Source organism: Sycon ciliatum, chromosome 9 (genome assembly GCF_964019385.1).
Source record: "Sycon ciliatum chromosome 9, ocSycCili1.1, whole genome shotgun sequence".
Classification (NCBI taxonomy): Eukaryota; Metazoa; Porifera; class Calcarea; order Leucosolenida; family Sycettidae; genus Sycon; species Sycon ciliatum.
The window spans coordinates 10,753,191-10,766,648 of record NC_088651.1 but is presented as its reverse complement, the minus strand read 5'-3'; the positions used below and the strand labels follow the sequence as shown (position 1 = coordinate 10,766,648).

At 49.1% G+C, this 13,458-nt stretch overlaps 1 protein-coding gene across 1 annotated transcript; it reads right to left on the bottom strand.

The window, feature by feature from the left end:
* Positions 1 to 66: 66 nt before the first annotated feature.
* Positions 67 to 9,995, bottom strand: LOC135824537 (uncharacterized). The gene is made up of 10 exons (XM_065337273.1): positions 9,279 to 9,995; positions 8,275 to 8,462; positions 6,781 to 6,902; positions 5,577 to 5,675; positions 4,212 to 4,337; positions 3,859 to 3,875; positions 2,650 to 2,782; positions 1,932 to 1,999; positions 1,478 to 1,532; positions 67 to 750 (listed from the first exon to the last, which is right to left on the bottom strand). Exons 2-10 carry the CDS (start codon positions 8,429 to 8,431, stop codon positions 637 to 639), a joined length of 891 nt encoding a protein of 296 aa, XP_065193345.1. The 5' UTR covers positions 8,432 to 8,462; positions 9,279 to 9,995; the 3' UTR covers positions 67 to 636.
* Between the last annotated feature and the right edge of the window lie 3,463 nt (positions 9,996 to 13,458).

Below are 13,458 nucleotides of genomic sequence, written 5' to 3'. Positions count from 1 at the left end.
GTTGCATATTTAGAAGTCTGTACACCCTAAGCTCATCAAGTGTCACCATACCCAATCCACACCATGCACACGGCCAAGCTAACATTCTCGTGACGCAAGCATGCACATGTGCACCAAGGTTTGCAACCGTCAACAGCTGACCGAGGGAAGTGTGACCACAAGACTACAAATGGCCGAACATGAGGATCGACGGTGGCATTTCAAGACTGCACACAAAGATGCGGCAGCGACACACAGGCCGAGAACACGAGTCTGAACAATTGAAAGAAAGAAAAAAACGAGTCCACAAAGGACGAAACAGTTCCGTTCGCAGATCGAGAAACATCTAAATATAAAATTATTCCGTTTACAGTGTTCAACCAGTATTGGCCACTCAACCAGCCTTATCAAGCTATACCAGTACGAGTCTACTCCTAGCTTTCAGGTCTACTTGTACATATGTATACACACACACCAGCTAGGGCTGTGACTGGCGAGTGTGGTTCACGCATACTGCACGGTACGCTCATCCACGAGCGCCCGTCACATCTCAGTACGCACCGATACGTCCAGAACCAATCCAACACATCGGTCTCAATCGGTCATCCGTGCAACCATACTGCCGGCTTTGTAACACAGCGTAGATTGCATGGCTTATCACTCTGCCCGCTTCAGTGCCTGTGTCCGTCCAGGCGGCGGGGCGTCGTCAAAGTAGCGACTCAGGTATGCCTTCTTGCGTAGCTGTATGGGGGCGCGCTGTCCCTCCAGCAACTGTGAGCACATGTATGCACATGTAAGCAAGGGCACACACGCACACACGCACACATGCACACACGCACGCGCATGCACACACACCATGTACCATGTACTGAGTATACGCCCGTTGCAAGAGAAAAAACGCAAATCTGCAAATGCACTGGATGTGCACCCACAGGTTTTCTCTTATAGCAACGATAGCAGACAAGATCTGAATGAGACAGATCAAGACTTGCGCCAGATAACTGTCTAATCTACACAACTGGCGAAGCCATGTGAACACACACACACACACACACACACACACACACACACACACACACACACACACACACACACACACAAACGCACGCACACACGTACAAACGCACGTACACACACGCACGCACGCACACAAACACATACACACACACACACACGAGCAGAAGGAAAGATGCAGCATGGTTATCCAGTGCGAAGGGCATATGCTTGCAGTAGGCCTGTTTTCGGAGTGGGAAATGGCTAGGCTACTGGAGAGAGAGAAAGAGAGAGAGAGAGAGAGAGAGAGAGAGTGTGTGTGTGTGTGTGTGTGCGCGTGTGTGTCGCGGTGTGTGTGTGTGTGTGTGTGTGTGTGTGTGTGGGTGCATGTGTGTAGGTGTGAGGGCGATGGGGGTGTAGGCATAATATACACACAGGCAACTTGAGGCAAGCAAGCATGCAGATATGCTTCCTGATATACATAATAATAAATATTATGACTTACCGTCAGAACATCCTGATTCTCTTCAAGATGCTCGCCGTAAAATGCTTGCAAGTAACTGTATGGCAGAAAGCAGATACATAGCGACACACAGGCCGACATCAAACCCACAACCAATCTACGGTCAACTTCGCTGATAACGGATGCGGATATAACGACAATTCGCGAATAGCGGCAGAATTTCCATGCCCAGAGCAAAGTCCCATCCAAGTGTAATACATATACGGTAATGAGACTTCAGGTATAAGGACACTTCGCGAATATGGACACTTTTCGCTAACCAACAAGTTCCCTGAAAACCCAACGCTAACCAGCAAAAAATCCTGAAAACTAAAGTTCGAATATGTACCTGAAAGTACTTCCTCCTAACCTAAAACGGGGCATGTTTTGATTACCATCATGCCGACTAGAGATTTGTGCACCCTAGGTTTGAGCATCTTAGCTTGTTCTTACTGACCTGCCCCTATAGGCTTCTAATACGTCGGGTCTGTAAGAGTAGCCATGGCGGATGTATGGCTGGTGTGTCTGCAGGAACAGGAAAACAGAAATGTATGCACACACACACACGCACACACATCAGTGAGAGCAGAAACGGTTTGGTATGGCATTCTCTATTTGACTTCGTCAAGCAAACATGCAGTGATGCCTTCTCATCCGCCAAGGGCTGGCTCTCAGAGCATGATGACAGGGTGCTGGTACAGGACAGATTTATACACTCTTTTAGCAAAGTAATGAAGTACAATCGTCATGTACATCATATGCTGTCGTGGACATGGAAATCCGGTCGCACGTCTAGCGGCCCCAGGGTGCTGGCCATGCAGCCGTGGGTAAGCGGCAGTGCACACATGCATTTATGCGCATGCAGCGCACTGGTCGCATCGGATCAACATGTGCACTGCATGCAACGTTCTGTACGCGCTGAAGGCGCCGGCCCCGGGTCATTCGATCGAATTTCCATGTCCACGACAGTACGTACTGCTTGTACATGTTCACTGCCAAAACAGACTAGTCACGTGGGTCTCCTCGGGAGAGGGGAAAGATACTCAAAAGGAACCTTGGAAAGATGACTCAATTGGCTGTTGAACCGCCCAACGGCCGACCCCCCCCCCCCCCCCCGAAATCCCCCGACTCTGGGTGGACTTGGAAATGATCCCACTCATTAACCCAAAATTTACCATATTGCGTTGACTGGGTCCAGCAGTGGGCAGGAGTCGTTCAGCCTCTACCTTCAGCACGCGCGGTCCGCCAAACGTGTGATGGTAGAGCGGCCTGCGGTCACGCTCCACGTCGTGTTCGTAGTGTCCGGCACTGGAATAGAATTCACACAGCACAACACAGGGCAGGAAGGGCTTAGTGATATCCATTTGTTTTATCGTGTTTTCCGGAGTAACGTTATAAGCCACACGGGAGTATACACACCGCATCCAGGTTTTTGTCACACAATACCGGGCCGTGAATACTCTGTACATCACGGCTCATTTGACCATCACAATATAAGTCGCACCGACTTTTTTTGGGTGCATTACGAGTGCTTTAAGTTCAGCGTATACATGCACAGTCAACTTGGCTAATACCGACTGTGGATATAACGACAATTTGCGCATAGCGACAGCATTTCCATGCCCACAGCAAAGTCCCATCTACCAGTATAATGACACTTCGCGAATAAGGACACTTTTCTGATGCCCCGCTGAGTGTCGTTATACGCAAAGTTGACTGTACTCCGGAAATACGGTAGGTAGATCGGATAGCATGGCGATCATGACACGTTGACCACCATGCACTCTGTCATGCTACACACAATGTCACATCTTGAAAAATCAGTGCTGCATGTGGAGTCTTCAGACCATTAGTGCACATGTGCAAAACCTCAGCAGGAAGAGAGAAAGCCAGACACTCTAGTTGTTACGCTTTGTTCGGACATGTTGCATGGTCAAGAATTATGGTCGACGCTTCCTATAGTCTTTTAAGACCAATGGTACATCTCTGGTTGGAAGCAACGGTATGTATGGGAGGAATGGTATACAGTGAAGCCTGTCAAGGCCACCACTCGGAAGACCACTGAAACCAGGACCAAGGGATACTATTTCCAGTTAAATGCCCTTGGATAAGGAGACCACCTGGTAACAGAGACCAGGTTTTCAAAGTTCCTTGAGCGGTCGTCTTAGACAGGTTTCGCTGTAGTTGGGAGGAATTATCGGGTAGGGTTGGGAGGACAACGGCTGAACCCAATCTTCGACGTATAGGAGGCTGATTTGGACTATAGCTCACACATGAACTTCAGAAGACATTATTTTCAGCCCAGCGGAGCCGCCAGACCGGATGTTATGACTGAGATGCCAGCAGCCTGCCTCACAAGCTGATCTCTGCCATCCTACACTTACCCAGGTGTTTGTCGACTCTGTAATGTTGCAAATGACCAGTGGGCAAAGTAGCGATGGTGGTGGTGACGGTAGTGATGGTGGGAATTCATCACCATGCCAGGCACGCAAGAACACACACACATAAAAACAGAACAGACAAGTCGTTTAGAGTACGCTGTATGTATCTAAGCCACACAGGTACATTCAAGTGCACAAGTACTGGGTATCACAGCACGGCATGCCCAACTCTGCCATGCTAATCTGCAATATTATTGAGGAGGAAAAGGAAACTATTACAAACACACACACACACACACACACATATTCCTCTCCTCCCACTAGGATTAGCAACCCACTCTCTCTCTCTCTCTCACCTTGGGAATGACTCCAGGGAATCTTGCACTTGACGCTACCCCGCTGTGAAACGGCTTGTAGGCAGTTTTACTACTCCAGTCCTTCTGTGACACATGCTCACATGGTGCTGGGGCTTCCAGGTAGCTCTGTGTGAAGAGAGACGACGACGACGACAACAACAGCAGCAACAACAAGAACAACAGCAGCAGCAGCAGCAACAGAAGAAACGGTGGCGGTGGCAACAGCATCAACATTGTGTGAGAGAGCCAGAGGGCGTTAGGTTAAGGTTGCCACGTGACGCGGCGTGCTGTCCCAGAACTCAATGCAGATGTGAACAGTGAGACTTGCCAGGCATGGTTACTCATGCACATTGCAGGCGCGTAGCACCGCTGTTTGAGGTGGTCCGGCGGGAGGGGTGTCGGGGTCGGGGTCCCCCGGGGAAAATTTGAGATTAGGGTGCAAAATCCTGCATTCTATGCACTTTGGGCATTGTGTTAAAAAAGTGGGTCAGACCGGCCGGACCGGCTGCTACGTCTCTGCATGGTCACATCGACTGGAATACAGTAGCGGCCGTCCCCCGTTCACAACACTCGCGCATACACACATGCACACACACACACACACACACACACACATACACCCCCCCCCCCCACACACATGCACCCCCCCCCCCCCCACACACACACATGTGTACACCCTGGAGTGCATGCACGGCGGTTCAACACTGTGTGTATCGACGAGTAGGTCCAGCAGCCACTGGTCACGGTCCAAGATTACCAAAAGCAATGACGCTATTACAGTGAGTAGACGCTACTACTGCAGACGTTGAAATCCGTTGAGAAGTCAAGCGACCACCGGTCGCTGACCTAGTAGTCGGTAACACTCAGGGGCATCGGACGCCATACAATCTTTTCATTTTCTTTCTTCTGTTTTCTTTTTCAACTTAATCCTCCCTACCCGATCTCCCTTTAGTGCGTCCATGGAGCTATGAGGCCGAGACCTCTTGTCGGCTGAGCTTAATGGGCGCCGCCACCACACTCCATTATTCACCCCAGTGTCCGGAGATATGTGGATTTTATAGAGAAAAAAAACACGGTACGGTCACTACGGTATTGACCATACCGCCTTTTGCCCCAGGTACCCCGTGAATCAATAAAATACACCGTCATCTGGGCCCTAAATTTCCAAAATGTTCCGCTGGCCGTACCCCACTAAAAATACCTTCCAACGCCCCCCTGGCACTGCTGGTGCTGGTCCAGTTTAGCAGTGTTACAGTGCGTGAACTACAGGCAGTGCGTGTGCGCGCTACGGCAATAAGGGCGCCGGCCCCGGTCATCCCAACAGATTTCAATGCCCAGAACAGTGCTTTTAGGTGCCAAACTCACCGCCTTATTCTTGTCAAAGCGGTCCGCCGTTCGTCCACCCATCACCGTGCCTTTGCTGGTCTCCACGTGACTCTCCAAACCGTGTAGCAGACTGGTTTGCTGCACGGGACACATGCAACACAGCAACACAGCAACACAGGGGTTACAATAGAAAGTATAAAAGACAGTGGAATGTGTGTAGGTGCGGGAGGGTGTGTGAGTGTGTGTGTGTGTGTGTGTGTGTGTGTGTGTGTGTGTGTTCGTGCGTGTGTGTGTGTGTGTGGCAAGTACAACATTACACCTTCGAGCAGCCGAGACCGTTGGTTGGTTCCAGGGTTCATGTACTTTCTACTTGAAGTATACATACCTGTTAACCATGGACTGTTTCTGGCTAGATCAACTCTTGTGTAATCACTGGTGCTAGTGAAGCTTATATCAGATCCACTCTGATTTAGCCACCCACACTAGTAGCAAGTATTACCTTCACTGGGGGCAGGGGTAACTGCAGTTGGATCCCGGGACGGATACCCTGATGCCGTCAATCCGTTTTCTGCACCTTGTCCTCACCCACTTACTGAGGTGTGCTGAGCCCATAACGGTGGGATCATTTTCAAGTCCACCCAGAGTTTTGGGGATTTCAGGGGGTGTCGGCCGTTGGGCGGTTCAATAGCCAGTTGAGTCATCTTTCCAAGATTCCTTTTGAGTCTCTCTCCCCTCTCCTGGGGAGACCCACGTGACCAGTTCTGGCAGTGAGCAACAAGTACAAGTGTGTGTGTGTGTGTGTGTGTGTGTGTGTGTGTGTGTGTGTGTGTGTGTGTGTGTGTGTGTGTGTGTGTGTGTGTGTGTGTGTGTGTGTAGGGGGTGTACATGTGTGTGTGTGGGGGGGGGGGGGGGGTGTACACATGTGTGTGTGTGGGGGGGGGGGGGGGGTGCATGTATGTATGCGCGAGTGTGGTGAACGGGGGACGGGCCCGTCATGATCAGAAAATTCCAATCATATGAAAATTCAGCCCTTAATTTGTACCACTGCACAGCCCAGTGTTCGTCCGTCTTCACGGGACCAGGGTTGAAAGGAGTTAACAAACTTTTTTACTTCAGGATGATTTTTAATTCCAGAGTGTAGATCTCTTCATATCAGGTGCACGGCTGAATTACCCAGGGGGGGGGGGGGGGGACAGGCCGACCTCCTTGCATACTTGCATACCCGATTTAGCCATCCACTTACATCTTCAGTGTCGTACCTAGCCGGTCCAATGCCGGGGTTCTCTAACCCGGGCGGCATTACAGCCTGACCGAACCGATGATCCGGTACGTACAGCGGGAACATCAGACGGTGTGACTTAGTGCCTATGGGTGCACACAGCAACAGACACACAAGACACAGTAATAAACACCACACACAATAATCCACACAACACGCAGCAGTACACCCTGCACATACCAATGCACACACCACACAACAACAAAAATGTATTCCCGTAGGCCATAGCTATGCAAACAGACGTTACTTCAGTAACGTCTGGCGCTGGCCAGGTCCCACACAGCATTTATAATACACGCCACAGACCACAGCTTCCAGAACAGACAAAAGCTTACACAGAATGCAGAATCTTACAAAACACACAGAGCAGTTTACTGAACACACAGCAACAACTACTAGTCGGACAAATGCACTGTAGGAGCACCCAACCCAGGGTACACACACAGCAAACCAGCTGTTACACAACGAGTGGCTCTTCTTCACCAGTCAGCACAGTACAAACGTGCACATCCGCAACTCCCGAATCGTGTACAGTGTACGTGCTCAAAAACGAGGGTCTCCTCTTCGCCAGTCATGACAGTACATACACGTACACCCGGAATTCCCAAATCTTTAACAAAACTCAGAAATAGTGGCTCCTCTACACCACTGGGGACAGCAATTGACCAGTACAGTAAAACCTGTGACTAACGACCACCCCGTGCGGCCAGAGAAAGCGGTCTTTAGTGGCAGGTGGTCCTTAGTTAGAGGTTTGCACAGCACAGCCATTACATAATTTTAGTTATGAACGTGAGACCGTTCGTGCCTGGCGAAGTGGTCTTTAGCACCAGGCTGGTCGCTAGTCACGGTGGTCTTTAGCTACAGGTTTTACTGTAGTACCAGGCTGGTCGCTAGTCATGGTGGTCTTTAGCTACAGGTTTTACTGTAGTACCATGCTGGTCGCTAGTCACGGTGGTCTTTAGCTACAGGTTTTACTGTAGTACCAGGCTGGTCGCTAGTCATGGTGGTCTTTAGCTACAGGTTTTACTGTAGTACCAGGCTGGTCGCTAGTCACGGTGGTCTTTAGTTACAGGTTTTACTGTAGTACCAGGCTGGTCGCTAGTCACGGTGGTCTTTAGCTACAGGTTTTGCTGTAGTACCAGGCTGGTCGCTAGTCATGGTGGTCTTTAGTTACAGGTTTTACTGTAGTACCAGGCTGGTCGCTAGTCACGGTGGTCTTTAGCTACAGGTTTTGCTGTAGTACCAGGCTGGTTGCTAGTCATGGTGGTCTTTAGCTACAGGTTTTACTGTAGTACCAGGCTGGTCGCTAGTCCCAGTGGTCTTTAGTTACAGGTTTTACTGTAGTACCAGGCTGGTCGCTAGTCACGGTGGTCTTTAGCTACAGGTTTTACTGTATTACAGTACATCTGGCATTCCTACATTGTGTATATATGTTGTACGTGATTGTGATTTGCTCACCGAACGAGACGCGATCCTCCGGCGCTTCCTCGGCGAAGTCGAACAGCTTGTCGGCACGCGACTTGCTGGCTTCGAGGGCAGCGCGTTCGCGCTTCTGCCGTCCGAACTCGAGCCGTTCCACCTTGGCGCGGGGCTTCTCTATGACTAGGCGCGCCATGACGACTGTGCCGATGTGAGCAGAGGTGGTGCTGTTGCAAACAAACCAAGCAAGCACAAGATGTATTAAAGTTAGCGACGTGAGGCTTGATCATTTGTAGGACGGGCTGGGGACGGGGGTTTCATCGCAATTCTTGGATGGGTTTTACATAAATGTACTGTGTTTGCTGGAGTATTGGACATGCCGTAGTACCTACTTGAAGTAGTATTGATTGCCATAGAACGAGGTTTCTGCTTTTTGAAAGGCTAGCGGTGTTCATACTGTCAAACTTCCTGCGTCATTGTTCTCACTCTGTGCTTGTACAATCATACACACACGCGCACACACAAGCACACACGCATGCACACACCCGCGCCCGCGCACACACACACACCACCACTAACCAAGCACACGCATGCACCCCCCCCCCCCCCCCACACACACACACACATTCTCTCCTCTCCCCGCTCTCTTTCAGCTGTTCTTTTCAAACAGCAGTGTGTATTCTGTCCCATGGATTGTGCTTGCAATGGGTTTTCTCCATGCAACAACTGCAGTTACTGGCATGTACGGTTTTTATCCTGACAAACCCTGGGTCGAGCAAATGACATCTGGCAAAGTCTAATCTGATAAAAGCCGTTCCCGGAGTAGTTCTGTAACCGTCAATGGCATGATGCATGATAGCGCAGTACCCCACCGGTTTCAAAACGATGGAATGAAAAAAAGCCGGCTGTGCATTGCTCAGACCATACCCTATGACTACATAGCTATCTAGACATGCATGGAAACCTTCAGAAAGAAGCTATTACTTGGGCCATCCGAATTTTCAGAATGGACTGGTTTGTACTGGCATGGGCATGTAACCTACCTCTTGTGCGTGTGACAATTTCCCCTAGCGTTCGGTGCACGATTCCCTCAATCGCTTGTCTCGAGTCCCGCTGGCACGGTTCCCTGACGGTGAGTTCGACCTTGTCTTTCAACTTATCCGCAACTGTACGACCTAGATCTTCTTGGGAACTGACTTCGTTACACGACTCGCTGTGACTACTATCAGCTGAGACGACTCACGAGGTGTCGAGTTGAACGCGCCCTATCACGCCTGCATGCTGTGAGGTGCTGTCGCTCGCAGCTACTTTGTGCGGACGTTCGACCCAGCAGACATACCGTCCGTACACTGGCAATACGAGAGAGGATTTGTAGATAAACCGGCAAGCGCTCAGCTATCACCAGGTCCAGGGCGTTAGATCTAGCTATAGAGCGCCTGTACAGTCAGTAGTGCAGGACCAGCACAAGCACTGCCTGCTTCTGTCACGTTGATTTCATCACAAACTCACAACAATATTTTTCTCTTGGCTTGACCTCATTTGCAAGCTCACGACGGGAGTGACGGATCTTTGTGGCTGGTCAGTTTGGCGATGAAGCTAGCAGCACAGCTCGGACAATGGTCACTCACTGACGGTGTCCTGACTCGTTTGCGGGTGAATGAAGTGATGTTGTAACAACGAAGGGGCTTTGCTAAAGTCGTTTGTTTCTCTATTTCTTTCTACTCCCAAACTCAAACTTCAAGTAAAGAGATTTCAGCTTGGGCCTGGGCTCACCCAACATGTATATTGCTGTCACTTCTTTTCAAGTGCATCCACTGACCACTGCTGACTCAGACTGTCTATTGAGTATTGTGTATGTCAGACTCAGTACTAGGTGAGGGACCAGGTGCCCTGTCCACTGTCTGTGTCACCTCAGCCTGGCTGTAGTGTTATGTGCTGTAGTGTAGGCGTAGTGCGGTGCTTGCGATGTTGTCAGGGACAACGTCGCTAGCAACGCGGTATGACACCATGACGACAAAAAGCTCGAGGGATGGTCCGTGTGGACGATGCATGGATGCATTGATGATCAATAGGCGCAGGCGCAGCGTGACCTTGTACGACAACAAAGCCTTTAGGTAGGGACTTCAGACCATTTTTTCAAATCGGTTTTCTGTGGCTTATGTTCTGCTTTTTGGATAGGTTAGAGCTTCCTGAGGAGTTTGGTCTTTAGTTTTTCTAAATCAGACAAAGGAAACTAAAGTTACAAGCAAAATAGTCATCGCCTATCGCCGGATTTGTCCGACAAACATCCCACACATTTGAGATCAGAGAGATATGTCAAACTGAGAGAACCCACTTTCCTTGGCAACGCATAGCAACCGCACACCAGATCCAAAAACAATCTTGATTCTCCGCATGAAATACATGTAACTGAATAGTATGGTTTACAATGTAGTGGTTAGTAACAGGAGACATTGATAATACAGATAGCTTCGAACTGTTGGCGTGGTTGGTGTCAAGAAAAAGAATGATCACGGAAGAGGCACTGACTAAGCTCAACATGTACATGTACAGGACATTGTATTGGCTGGGGAAATCGTAGCACGCACATCATCATCAGCATAGATACAGCAAATAGCAACAAGAGTATACAGCACATCTCCCAGTTCGGCACTCTTTCAGCTATTCTTGCGGAGCTCAACCAGATCGAGCATAACAGCATTGGAGACAAGAATCGAGGCATGGACCGAAACAGCCAAGAGCAATTCAATTTGTACATCAGCATCATTTAGCGCAGGATACTTCTCGCTGCTTTCCATACTGTGACTATGGCGGCGCTGCACGGCAAAGTACAAAGAGGAATAATGCAAGAAATAGGCCTTCTGGAAGGTGAAAACAATACTGATTACCTGCTATCTAGACTAATTCGAGGTCGTAGAATACGAATATCACATTTTCAAGAAGGGGACCCGGACGGATCATATGGTTTCTCACCTTTCCCTTCCATCCGCATACGTATCTCCGTCAAAAATGAACGTAACAGCCCCATTCTTGCTGGTCCCAAACGAAGGCAAGCTCCAACAAGACGAACCGAAACTTTCTACAACTGTACAAGACTTCCTTCATTTCGAAAAACGGTTCCACATTTTCTTTACACGACTTGACATATGACCATCACACGATTTGTGCAGGCGTCGATTTGCACGCTTTTGGGCCAAGAAGTCACGTGGTCTGAAGTCCCTACTTTAGGCTAGCTGTTAGTCCGTGAACCAAATCTCAGAATCGGCTGTTTTAGCATCGACCGTTGCACCCAGAGAGGGACAAATCGTCCTTCAGCACACCGCTTCAGGATGGTATCCTGAAGCGATTTCTCCTTGTTGCCAATGTTGGACAATTCGAAACTGATCCAGGGAGGTCACAGAAGACGCCAAACATCCAACTTTGCTCACTGACAGCAGCGGCCATTTTCGCCTTCTTCACTAATCAAGTCTTGATTTTTTGCGCTTGTTCACGGATTCTCATTTTTTAAAGCCATGATTCCACGAGTGCACATAACGCGGAACACGGCTGTTAGCTGCACTTGGATCGCGGCAACTTAGTTTTCTGCACGTGAACCATGAAAAATCAATGCATGCTCATGCATAACCAGTCAGCTGGCCTGCTCGCCCACGCATTTGACAGGTAACAATTCCATCAAATTTGAGATATCGCTTCGTTCTAAGTCTCAAAACAGTTCTAAAGTCACCAAACCACGCTGGTAATCGATGGCTATTCAATGTTAACATCTTCAGGAAGACTTCAGCCGTTTCCCGAGAGTTTTGGCATCGTTGCCGTTGTGTTTTACGGTGTTCTTCTTCCTCCTGTCTGGAGCTGCAATTGCATCCTGGAATTATTTGAAAGGTATTTCGTGCGGGCTGTGGGGGGTTCCAACAGGCATAAACTGACATCGCTATAGGATAACTGGTAACTTTCACCCTTCAAGGAGGTAGAGCAATGAGAATTTTTTTGTGGCGGTCGTCCAATTTTTGTGGCGGTCGTGGCTGTATTTGTGCACTTCCAAGGCTTTCATTCTGCCTGATACTACTCTCTACTGTATGGGGATCGTTGTTTAGGCACATGTAGCTGTCTTATTTGGTAGATCTGCTGTTTTCAATCACTTGGGACACTTTGTCTAGCCTATTTGTCTTTCGTTCGTGCCATCTATCAGTTTTGTGGGGTGCCTTGGCCTGTATTTGTGAAGTTCTCGAGTAAAGACCCTAATTCTTGACTGGAGTCACGACTTGAATTGTATTTGCTGGGCGAGCCCTCGTTCACGCAGTTGTCCTTATCGTAATAGTCAATATCTGCTTGCTGGACGGACTAGCGCCTAGAATAGGGATGACCAAATGGTCCAAGTGTGTACTAGTACACGATTATTGTTTCCATCATCGTGAAATGAGCGTTGTGGAATTGCAGTCGTCTGCCTTTGGCACTGAGGACACGAGGAGAGTTGATTGTTACTTCTGCTCAGCAATGAAGCGATCATCAGCTCTCTTTGTTCTAATTATTGAGAGGACATACCGGCATCGATATCAAGTAAAGACTAGGCAAACCTCGCCAACCTCCAAAGAGATTCGAAGATATTTTCTCAAAATGCGAAGACGATCTTTGTGAGTTTGTGACTTGCATTTGCGTGCATACATGAGCAAGTCACGGACCACGGCACGTGCGCGGTTACCATGCCATCTCGAACCGACGCCATCTTTCTAAGTTGCCGCTTCTTGACAGCCGTGGGAAACCAGTGCACAAAACTAGATTTGAATATTTTTACCGCTGAGAATCCGCGATATTCATGTTAAAACAAAATGGCGTCACGATTTATTGAAAGTGGTATAGTTGGTGGTACGAGTGTTCAAAACCATTAATTTTGAACTTCATACTGTTCGTCTTCTTTTTGACATGCTCTCTTTCCATCGTCCTTAGCTTTTGTTTGTTGAGAGCTGTTTTGGCTTTCTCCTATACCTCTGGGGGATGCCAAGTGATGGTTTTGAGAGGCTGGTGATGGCTGTGAGCGAGAGTTTGCCGATCGGCGTCGTCCTCGCTATAGCGATGAAAATACTAGTTACTGCGCACCTGGCGGATATCACAACACGTCGGAGCATCCAGGAGCAAAGGAATCTTGGGTTTTCACTGGAATCTAGTTCCTCCAGCATCGTGTAGCGCACCGTCGGTGAATGGCGGTCCAGAAAGGTCGAACCTGGTCTT